Source organism: Pleurodeles waltl, chromosome 8, assembly GCF_031143425.1.
Source record: "Pleurodeles waltl isolate 20211129_DDA chromosome 8, aPleWal1.hap1.20221129, whole genome shotgun sequence".
Taxonomy (NCBI): domain Eukaryota; kingdom Metazoa; phylum Chordata; class Amphibia; order Caudata; family Salamandridae; genus Pleurodeles; species Pleurodeles waltl.
This window is the reverse complement of record NC_090447.1, coordinates 735,867,405-735,879,717: the sequence shown is the minus strand read 5'-3', so window position 1 is coordinate 735,879,717 and position 12,313 is coordinate 735,867,405. Positions and strand designations below refer to the sequence as shown.

At 44.0% G+C, this 12,313-nt stretch overlaps 1 protein-coding gene across 1 annotated transcript in view; it reads left to right on the top strand.

The window, feature by feature from the left end:
* Positions 1–12,313, top strand: part of PROS1 (protein S) — a 377,349-nt gene that overhangs the window by 283,942 nt on the left and 81,094 nt on the right. Inside the window, exons 11-12 of the mRNA XM_069204917.1 lie at positions 11–175; positions 1,098–1,266. Coding sequence (XP_069061018.1) covers positions 11–175; positions 1,098–1,266 — 334 coding nt within the window. The remainder of the gene's footprint in view (positions 1–10; positions 176–1,097; positions 1,267–12,313) is intronic.

The window sequence follows — 12,313 nt, the reverse complement described above, 5'->3', positions numbered from 1 at the left end:
GCCTTTCTAGGTCACTGTAGAAGAACTCGAAAACAGCATCGGTGTGAAAATAGCCAAGGAAGCTGTGATGAACATTAACAGCCCTGGATATCTTTTTAAGCCCACCAATGGTGTTCTGGAAACCAAAGTGTACATTGCTGGATTACCTCGCAAGATCGATGGTCTTATTAAACCGGTAATGTTGCTCTTTTATATGCTTGAAAATGTTTTCACAAAAACAATACTGTAATATCAATACCCCTTAATAAATTGTGATATAGCTGAAAAAGATACAGTGATTGCTAAACTGTGAATAATTCTGACATTGGAAAGGCATGCCTAAATATGCACCACATATCTATTCCAATAAATACGATTAAAACATCAGAATATAAAATAGGAGCTTCTATGCAAATTAAATTATCTAAGAAAGGGTAATGAGTGGTGGTGCATAGTGTGGGGGTAAATAAAGACAATGATGAAACTCCAGTAATTAAGCTATATAAAACAAACATTACATTGCAATAGAATTACAACGCATCAGATATATGAATGATTGGCCATAACCTGCAGGCCGTATCAAGTTAATGTAATCTGACCTCTAGCATAACCTTTGCTTCATACTACCATAAATTAGAACAGAACCCAACCATTCAATTTTATATTAAACAGGACCAACAACAACTATCTAGTATTGGCATTTTGTTTAAGTAATTTGGAGTAGTCTGTGCTTAGATGTACTTTGACTGCCGCCACAACTGTAATATTGTCCCTTTATTAGGAATAAATTGTTGTGCTTGATGTGGATATGCGCTCAATTATAAAAGTACGTTCACGTACTGATTGTTTTTTTGCTCTTGTCTATATTTAAATAAGTGTAAAACATTAGGTATCTACAGTGCTGTTATGATTTAAAAATATTGAACATCTGAAACAGAAGTTCAGACTCCACTTGCCTGACCCTTAGTTAATTACCAAACTAGTCCACTTTTGAAAGTGGGTGTAAAGATTTGGTAATTTTTCATTGGATGGTCACTGAATCCTCAGCCCGCAGAAGTAAAGCTAAACTTTTAACAATCTTAAGCGTATGCGTGTGATGCCTTTTCTCTTTGTTCTAGATTAACCCTCGCTTGGACGGATGCATTCGTGGGTGGAATTTGATGAACCAGGGAGCTTCTGGTGTGAAGGAAGTCATTCAAGAGAAACAAAGCAAGCACTGCCTGGTTACTGTCGAGAGAGGGTCCTATTACCCCGGGACTGGAGTTGCACATTTTAATTTCAACTACAGTAAGTGACTTCATGAGTCAGAAACCCATACATTTCAGATGTTAGTACTCAAAGCTAGTGCTGATAGCTTTATCTGTATAAAAAAAAACCACAATGGATGTTGGTGAGAGCATTGAGAAAAATCATTCTGAACACAATTTCTTTTTGAAAAGTTGGGACGACTTCTGAATGCGTCATGCTGATGGTCTTTAGCTTAATTGAATCATAGTACTGGAGTACCATTGAAGAAACTGGACCACAAAAGTGGGCATTCCTTTAGTTTATCCAAGCTAGACACCATTTTTAAAGTTAAGAGTGCAAAACCAGTTAGGGCCTCATTTTGAGTTTGGCGGGTGGCGGAGGCCGCCCACGAAACACTTTAGGACGGAAAACCACCACTGCGGTTTTCCCCCCGCTGGCCCTATTATGAGTTTCCCGCTGCCCCAGTGGGAAACAGGCCACAACATTGATGCCGGCTCGTAATCGAGCCGGCTGCAATGTTGCGATGCATTTGGTGTGATTGCACCGTTGTGCTTTTCACTGCCCATAAATCGGGCAGTGAAAAGCGCAACGGGACTGTCCATGGAGGCCCCTGCACTGGACATGCCAATCGCATGGGCAGTGCTGGGGCCCCCGGAACCCCATCTCAGTCAGCTTTTACATGGCGGTGGAACGGCCATGCAAAAGCCAGCAGAGTGGGGACTCATAATCACCAGGGCAGTGCTGCTTGCAGCGCTGCCCTGGCGGATGCAGATTAAAACTGCTTGCACCGCCAGGCTGTCGACTGGTGGCAACTTGGCAGTGCAAGCAGTCAGACCGTGGCGGCTCCACCAGGCTCATTATATGGAGGCCGGACCACTGCTTTGGTGGCGGTTCGACCTCCACCGCGGCCCTGGTGGTCTCATAACTGCCAGGGTTGTAATCAGGGCCTTAATGTCAACTAGGCCTAAATATGTTTTTGAACCACTGTCTTTCTTTTATATGACTGTAAATGGAGTTGACACACCATAGACCCCTTAAATCCACTTCGTGAAACTCCAGATCTAAGCTGGACTCTGTTACCATGCCCTTTCTCTTATATTTAAGGGAGAACAGGTAGCCCTTTCCACAAAATTTCTTTCCATAGTTCAACGGAGAAGCACAAGAACAACCTTCAAGCATTGCACCAAATATTGTACCAAATTCCTCTTTGTAGACATCAGTTGTTCCAACATTTGAAAGGCTGTTGCAAGTTTGGTTTTGAAGCCTCCTTTGTATCAAATTGTTGTAAATATAATAGTGTCCTGAGGAAGGGGCATACACATACAGCAAAAGACCTTTTCCTGATGTCTAAGGAAATTTTAAACTAGCAAAATGACTGGTATATAGAATAACAGAAGGCCCTAAATGAAAAAATCAGTCTTTCATAACCTAATTTTATGTTTCATGAACAGTTGAGTGAAAAGGAAGAGAAAACATTTGTAAACAGAATCTAAGTCCAATGCAGACAGGGTCAGACTAGAACCCAAAATCAGCTTGGTTAAAAATGTTCAAACCAGCTTCGCAATACAAGAAGCTGTGACTGGAAAGGGCCACAGACATATTGGTTTGCCAAAATAGCATATCCTGCAATAAAAGCAGACAACTATAATTCAGCACACATGGGAAATGCCAGAGTGGCGAAATGGCCACTATGGCCCTGATTATGGAGTTTTTTTAAAATATTTAAAGTGCAAGAAAAGAGAAAGGGTCACCTAATACTCACTCTCACATAGTTTGATGTAAATACAGGCTTTGTGTGCATGGATAATTTAGAGGAAATGTGATAGCAAAAGTGGTTTAGCAACTGTCAAACCATATGGTATAAAGAAAAGACATAAGTTATATTGAGATATTTACATCATGTTTTTATTGGGAGATGAAGGGGCTTTTGAAATCTGTGATGTGCCTCCATCTCTAGAGTGTTTTCTATGTTCCTTCTCCTTCCTCAGAGTCCATTTTGTAGTAGACGCAAAGTTACAATCCTGTGTCAGGAGGGAAAGTGCTTGAGCTATTAATCATGCAAGCGAATGGTGTCAGTGAATTGCAGGAACTATTGTCCCTTACCTTCCTCAGTCCTCCCTGGTCGCAGATTGGAACCTTTAGCCTAGTGAGTTGCAATAACGAGCATTATGGCCTCATTCCACAATCAATACCACTACAGGATGCAGAAGACAAAGCGCCTGATGTGGATTCTGGATGAGGGGTTACTTTGTCGCAACAGTAACGGATATCCCATCTGCCAAACTCTAAATACCATAGAAAACGATGCGGACTGTTATTGTATACCTTGGTGGCTGAGCCACTAACATGCATGTTCTGAGAGTACCATGCACACTGGGTGCCCTTATTCCCACACTGCAACCTGATCAGCTTTACATATGTGGGCTACATGCTTCTCTATGTTTGAAACACTGAGTTTAATTTTCCTGTAATCCTTTGGGAGGTGGTGCTGTTTGGTGGACACCCAGGCCTGCACTTTAATTGGGATAAGTCCTTGATTTTCCCTCTTACCACAGTCAAGGACCAGTTGTAGATAGAGTATATGTTGCAGTGGACTATGGAATGGGTACGTTATTTGGGAATCCAGGTCCATACTGACCATTTGTGGTTTGATCGGATAACTATGTCAGAACGGGGCAGGGACTCTTGGAGGCGGTAGAATGATGGCTAACGCTCCTTTTGTCACTTAGCGGGTGCATAGCCGTAGTGAAGATGATGGTGCTGCCCCAGTTCCTGTTTTTTTTTTATTAGGAACATTCCAATTCTGTTACCGAGTGAGGTGTTTGACAACTTATTAACTCTTTTAGTCTAGCTGTCTTGGGCAGCGAAGCAGCCTAGCATGAGCTGGGACACACTGATTTTGCCGTATGAGACAGGAGGGCTGAACGTCCCTGATTTGGAAGCATACTATAGGGCAGTGCAATATATTTTTGTGCAGTACTGGCTGCATGGTCCTGAGTACCTGCCACACTTGCAGACTGAGCGGGAGTCACCTCCCCGCTGACACTACCCCAGGTGCTGTTTGAGAGGCCAGTATGGCACTACAGTGTGCTTGATCCATTAAAAGTTTTACTTTTGGCATTGGTTGCTGAAAACAGCAGACCTGATCCATACTCTATTTGCCACATACCCCGCTAGAGTGGTGTAAGTGGTTCCCTCTGGGACAAGAGCAGGGGGGCAGGAAGAGTGCTTCAGGGGGTGGTTTTGCAGGATACAGGAGACTTTTTTCAAGATGGAGAGATGCGTAGTTGGGAACAGGTCAGTGAACAGTTCACTGAGCATTCTATCATGACTCACTCTCACTTTTTTCGAGACTTATCTGTTTGTACGCTATGAATAAGCTTGGTCTGTGCATTGCCACCTACATAGGTGTCAATATTCTATGTATGGTTGCTTCAAAAACAAAATAAAGTTTGAAAAAAACAGGGATCCAGGGATACCACAGTGATGAGAAGCAAACCTTTTTCATTCTTCCCAATCTTTCTTTCTCTCTCTCTCTCTCTCTCTCTCTCTCACACACACACACACACACACACACACACACACACACACACACACACACACACACACACACACACACACACACACACACACACACACACACACACACACACCCCCCCCCCCCCCCCCCCCCCCCCCCCACTAACAAAAAGACACCTTAACTTAAAAGTGCATTTATTTCAACAGGTGAACCCTGTTGCTCAACACATCTATAATAACTTTACAGAATATTAAAATAGTACAAATGCAGGTCGCAAACAATGAGAATAAAAGGAACATTTCTAAAATGTCATCTAAAAACCTAACACCCTAAAACATCCTTCTCTGAGGTACGCTAGGAGAGCATGGACATTCGAATGACTTGCATTTAGATTTTCTTAGGGAGGATGAGCACACTTCATACCATATTTACCAAAATGCTGTTATTATAAGGAGACAAGAAGGCTGTGTTCCCTGCAAAAGGCAAACACGCATTCAGCATCAGCTCGTCCCGGGGCCCCCACGGACCCATGCCCACATCACATCTTCAACAGAGCTGCAGACACCATCGCCCCCAAGCTCTGCTTCACCATTAACTGCTCATTAGCTGCCGCCACCTTCTTGACGACTGGAAACATGGCGAGATCAACCCCCTCCTCAAGAAACCCTTGGCAGACCCCACCAACCTCAAAAACTCCAGGCTCATCTCTCTACTTCCTTGTCCTGTGAAAGTCATTGAAAAAGCAGTGAACAGCCAAATCACCACGTTTTTAGAAGACCACAACTTCCTCGACATCTCCCAATCCGGATTCAGGTCAAACCGCAGCACTGAAACAGCCCTCCTGGCCGCAGCAGACGACATCCGCTCCCTACTGGACAAGGGAGAGATGGTGGCACTCATCCTACTTGACCTCTCTGCAACTTTCGACACAGTCTCCCACCACACCCTGAGAAGAAGACTCCACAAAGCCGGCATCAGAGACCAGTCCCTTGACTGGATCCAATCCTTCCTCTCTGGCAGAATGCAACAAGTAAGACTCTCCCCCATCCTTGCAGATCCCACACCCACCACCTGCGGAGTGCCCCAGGGATTCTCCCTCAGCCCCATGCTGTTCAACATTTACATGGCCCGCTAGCCACCTTCGTCAGAAGCTATGGAATAAATATCATCTCCTACGCCAACAACACCCAACTCATCCTCTCCCTCTCCAACAAACCCAACAAGGCCAGACACAACTTTTACGAAGGCATGAAAGCAGTCCCCAACTGGATGAGAAACAGCTGCCTTCAACTCAACACAAACAAGACAGAAGTACTCATCAAGGGCCCACAACCCAACGCATGGAGCGATTCCTGGTGGCCACCCACCCTCGGAAACCCGCCCACCCTGCCAGCTAAGCCCGCAACCTCGGAAACATCCTCAACCCCGACCTCAGCAGGAATCATCAGATCAACTCAGTCAACTCCACCTGCTTCCGCACTCTCTGCCTCCTACGCAAGACCTTCCAATGGATCCCCCTCGAACATAGAAAGACAGTCACACACACCCTAATCACCAGCATACTGGACTACGGCAATGCACTCTACGCTGGAATCAACAAAAAAACTCACCCACAAATTGCAAAACATCACCGCCAGACTGATCCTCGACCTACCCTGACACTGCCACATCTTGCAACACCTAACTACATTGCCCTGGCTCCCTATAGAGAAAAGAATCACTTTCAAGCTTCTCACCAATGCACACAAAGCCCTCCACAACACCGGACCAGCCTACCTGAACCAGCGACTCAACTTCCACATACCCCACAGGGCCCTACGCTCAGCCCAACTCTCTCTCTCAGAAGTACCCTGCATCAGGAAAATCAGAACAGGAGGACACTCGTTGTCCTACCTCACGCCACCGCCTGGAACGCCCTACCCATCCACATCAGACAAACCACCTCCCTCCTCAGCTTCACGAAGGAACTGAAAACCTGGCTTTTTTAAATCCACCTCACCGATACACTCTACACATTCCCCCCATCCACCCCAAAGCGCCTTGAGACCCTAACGGGTGAGTAGCTGTGCTTTATAAACAATGATTGATTGATTGATCAGAGATGGAATTTACAATGTCACCTTAGGAATTTTTGATATAACCAATAAGCAATAAGCATCAGGATTCTAATTTAAAACATATTCCCTTTGACATAAAATGTGAAAATATGACCATTCAGACTTCACAGATTGGGCTATTGTTTTTTGTTTGACTTTGAAATTGAGATAACAGGGCCCTTGTTCCTCACTGATATCACATCAGGTGTTTAGTTTATGTCTCTATCTCAATGACTTGACACTTTCATGATTCTTGGAAAGATAAGGTCAGAGGACATCTTTGGCAAAGGATTCCAAATTTCACAATTTTGTAAGTGTCACTCCTTTTAGAGACCATGTTTACAAGTCCTTTTCCAAACAGCTTTGCAGTCACTCATGCAAAACTAAATCAGCTCTAATAAACCGTATTCAAACTACGTTACCAGTTTAGAATGCTACATCTCTTCACTGTAAAGGTTTTTATGTACTCATTGTAAAAAATACACAGGGAGATAGGGATACTCCTAGGCCTGGTTGGAGGGTCCCAGAGGGGGCCAAAAGTGGATTTTTAAGGGTGACCCCATTTAAAAAACACAAAAACAAAAAACAGGGGTCAGACACAGGAATGGCTTGCTCATTTCTAATGGGGAGGGGCATGCCATCCCCCTGGGCCAAGTCAAGTATTTTGGGGAGGGAGGCATGCATCCCCATTTCTGGGCCTTATCAAGGCCCCGAGGACCCCATCCCCTGGGCCACTTATGCTTTTTGGGGAGCAGGCATGTAACCTCCCCCTCACCAAGTGACATCAAGACCCCAGGGATACCATCCCCTGGGACCATTTATAATTTTATGGGGAGGGGGCATGTGACCCCCTTCATAAGCCTTATTAAGGATTCAGGTACCCCATCGCTGGGGCTGTTTATACATTTATGGGGAGGGTGCATGTGGCTCACCTCCTTGAGCCATGGTATGGCCCTGGGGATCCCATCTCTTTGGGCCGGCTTGGTGACGGTGTCCCAGGGCCCTCATCCCTAGGGATACCATTGTTTCCCTGCCTGTGCTCTAGCGGTAGGAAAGTCTTCTGAGCTAACACCTATGGGAGCACAAATGTTTCTTCCTTCCCATACTCTCTCAGGCAGGGAACACAGAATTGCTCCCATCTAGCAGAAGCATAAAGAAAAACTGCTCCTGCCGGGTTGGAGATAAACTGGCTTATACTGCACCCAGTATGGTTGCTAGTAGGGAGCCCCTTGCCTCCTCCAGTAGCCCCAAATATTAACAATGTAGTAGGGTGCTCTGGATGAGTGACGGGGCACCTCTGTGTTGAAAATTGTTTTTTTAAACATGGTGGCCAGCTCCGGCATGGTCTCATGGAATTGAGCCACTTGCACGGAGCTGGTAAGCTGCAGGGGCCCTAGGCTTCCACTGCAACCAGAACAAAAATGAAAGCTGTGGGTGGCCCAGGTGGGACCAGAGCACCCACTAAACATAAATAATTCAAAAAAGAGATGAATAATCAAAGCATGGCAGGAGCCACTCATTTATTATTATTTATTGCTCCTGTTAAGGAGCGGCTCAGAATGCCTGCGAGGGTTAATTTACATACATTTAGCTGCATGTTGGTCCCCCAATTAGGCAGGCACATCACCATTATGTTTTCTAAGTGATGTAGGAGGCAGGGAGTGCATCAGCCCCCCCAAATACATAAAAATGAACCCTAATTATCTCAAGTAACTGTTAATTAGTGCCCTAACGTAACTGTAATTCATGGTGAGGGTGCAAGTTATAGTTACTTTAGGGTACAAGTTATAGTACTTGCAATCTATATAACTATTACATTTCAGTCTTTTGTCCATTTAAAATGGAAATTTTCACCTAACAATCACATACCTTTAACCTTTGTTTTTTCAGTGAATATACATTACTATATATATATATGTGTGTGTGTATTCAATGAAAAAAACAAAGGTTACAGGGAAGTTTGAGTTATGAAATAAAAAAGACTTAGAAGTTCGCTAAAATACCAAAGGTTACAGGGAATTTCTAGTTAGGTATGGATTTTAAACACACAAAAGCACAGAAATTCAGCAGTTATAGTTATACATTTGTCAAGAAAATATAAGGCATGCCCAAACTATAACGTCCCTGTAATCTTTGTTTTTGAGAGTGCATTCCTATGTTTTTTTTTACTTCTGTTTCCCAACTATAATGTCTCTGCAACCTTTGTTTTTTTTCAATGAATTTCTATGTTTTTTCTTTTTTAACATAAAGTAATATTTAATCACCAGACGTTAATCCAACCGGCCCGTGCACAGTTGCGTGCACCCAACCCCACACTGCTTTCCAGGCTTTGGCCATTTGCGATGGGGGTTTAGTTGAGTGAGTGTGGGAGTGAGTGTTTTTTTTGGGGATCAGGAGCCACGGATTCGTCACAGATTCACCTGGGGGGGGGAGGGAGTGCGCTGAGCGCCACAGTAGATCTACTGGTCCTCGTGTGTCCCAAAAAATGTTTTAGCCAATTTATTGCCCTTAGTGGTCCCTCAGAGACCCCTCCACCAGTCCGATGGGGTCAGGATAACTCTATCCTGGGCCCTTTTATCACTTTTAATTTTTTTTTTTTCCCTCTGGACCCAGCTGCTAAACAAAATGGCAGCACAACTTTTCTGTCAGGTTGTGGCCAGCAAATCAGAGCTTTATTGTTGGCTCATAGATCTGCGGATCCACCGTGGTGGGAATCAGCAACCTAGATATACATAGATCTTCTTCTTTCTTCAATTACTCCAAAACTACTGAAAAGATTTACAACAGACTGCAAACTGTACTCTTTGTGGTGCAATATTTAGCTTTCTGGAAAATTTGGTATAATTCTGCTCAGCGGTTTTGGCTGTTGTCTTGTCTAAAACCCTTATGGGAAATTATATAGGGGAAAATGTGTTTTGTACCCCACTTTTTCTCGGCACCTGCTTGCAAATCACTTCGGAACTTCCTAGACAACAGCTGAAGTGAGTGGTAAACTAGTTTTGAAACGTTTGTCAAACAGCACCAAAGTTATATGTAAAATTGAAAAAACAAATATATATGTATTACCTAGGGGCCTATATCTTTGGCACTGGTTGGTAAATCTTTACGAAGTGTACCAAACAAATGTGATGCTCACTTCAGCTGCTGTCTGGAAAGTTTCAGGGTGATCCGTCAAGTGGGGCTGAGGAAAAGAGGGGGTGGGGAGGCTTAACAATTTTTCCCAACTTAATTTGCGTAAGAATTTTGAACCTGACTACAACCCGAACCAGAAAGAACCCTTTTTTGTGAATTGGTGTAAATCCATTCAGTAAATTGGTGATATTAAAGAAAAAACAAATGTGTATATCTAGGGATGCAAAAGCTTTGTAGACTCTCCTGATCCAGGCAGAGATCTGATTGGATGCCAACACTTCAACCAGGAAGTGTTGGCAGCGATTTTGAGACTCAACTTCAGCAAAGTCTGAAAAAAAATAAAATGAAAAGGAGGTAGGGTCCTGTCTCCCAGGGGACCTCCCTGGCTTAAAAGTTTATATTTTTTAGATCATTGTGGGATAAAAAAAGCTTGATTTTTCTGTGCCCCCGGGTGAGCCAGGTCCTGGGGACATTACCATAAAATATAAGGGGGGCACATGGGACCTCCTCCTAGGACTTATCAAAGCCCCAGGGACCACCAGCTTCCCAAGGCACTAGGGAATAACTATGTGGGGGTGCCAATGCAGCACCCCCTTGACCAAGGGATCGCCACCTCCCCAAGGCCAAAGTATATAAAAGTTATGCATGGGGGCCCGCTAGACCTGCCCACACCCTAGGACCGTCACCTACTCTGGGCAAATCACGCTAAAATAATAGAGGGCCCCCCATTCCCAAGTATCCGGGGACTGCCACCCCCCTGGGGCAATACATGTTCTATTATGTCATGTAGGAGGCCTGTACGTCCCCCACCCACCCCCAGCAACCCAGGGGACTGCCACCTGCCCAGGGTAAACGTAAAATGTATGTGGTGGGGCCCACACGCCCCCTGCAGGGACTGCCACCTCCCTGGAGCTGGAATATATTAATGAAGGGGGTCTGTCGCGGACCCCCAGAGTTAACCACCTCTCAGGGGCTAAATTAAACATTGGAGGGGGGGCTATGTGGCAGGCTCCTGCCACCTCCCGAGGTGCCCACCCTTGGGATGTAGCTGTTTTCTTTTTCTTAGTGGTAGAGCAAACATAACTCTGCTTTCTGCAAGTGGGAGCTGTCAAACAGTTCCTGCTTGCAGAAAGCAGAGTTTTCACTTTTTCCCTGCATGCAAGCAGGGAGCTCCTATTTCAACCAGCTACCTGCTTGTGGGAGCAATGATGGCTCCCGCAGGATGTGGGGTGGTGGCTAGGACTCCGGGGCCCTTGATGCTTCCTTTGCGGTCCTGTCACTTTCTCTGTCTCTATTCATCCCATTATGGAATGGAAGAGTGAGAAAGAGAAAGTGATTTGCATGTTTTAGTATTTTATTGCCACTGCATGGGACAAGGTCACTTGTGGCCTAGTTGTTAAGGTCTCAACCCTTTAGGTTTCCAGTCTAGATGTCAGTGGCCATTTCCCTCCTTTCATTTATTTTTCACTTCAAATATCGAAGGTACATATCAAATATGATCTCACTTTGTTTATTTGACAAATACATTTTATTATTCAACTTGCCCAGAAATATCCCATTATAAGTATATCATTATCAAAGCCTAAAAAACCTCTATCTCTCCCTCTATTTTTCTCTCTCTATTTATCTGTCTCTTTCTCTAATTCTCTCTCTATTTCTCAGTTTCTCACTTTCTCTGACTCTTTCTTCCATCCCACAATGGGTGGCTATAGTGGGTGGGCCGCAGGGCCTGGCCACACACCAGGCCCTGTGGCCAACCCCTGCTACTCACTGCGAAAGAATATGCGCAGCAATGGTTGAATTAAAATCGCTTTACGTAAAACAAAAAAGTAGAAATTCACTGAAAAAGCCAAAGGTTACAGGGACGTTATAGTTGGGAAATATAATTAAAAAAACATAGAAATTCACTTAAAAAAGCTAAGGTTACATGGATGTTACAGTTAGGTTCTGAATTTATTCACACAAAACCAGAGAAATTCAGCAGTTATAGGTAGAGGTATTTCAAGAAACTATAACTTGCGGCCTAAGGTAACTACAACTTGTGCCCTCGCCATGCACTGCTACTTACCCCAGATATTACAACACTCATGACAACTTCTATACCATAATTAAAAATGTAAATGAAACATTAATAGAAAAATTATTAAAGAAAAAAACTGTGCATTGTGGAAGCGCAAGTTATAATTACCTTAGGCTGCGAATTATAGTTACTTGAAATAACTCTAACTGCCAAATTTCTATTTTTTTGTGTTATTAAATTCATAACCTCTCTTTAGCATCCCTGTAACCTATGGTTTTTAAGTGAATATATATATACGTTTGATGGCATGTGTAGCTG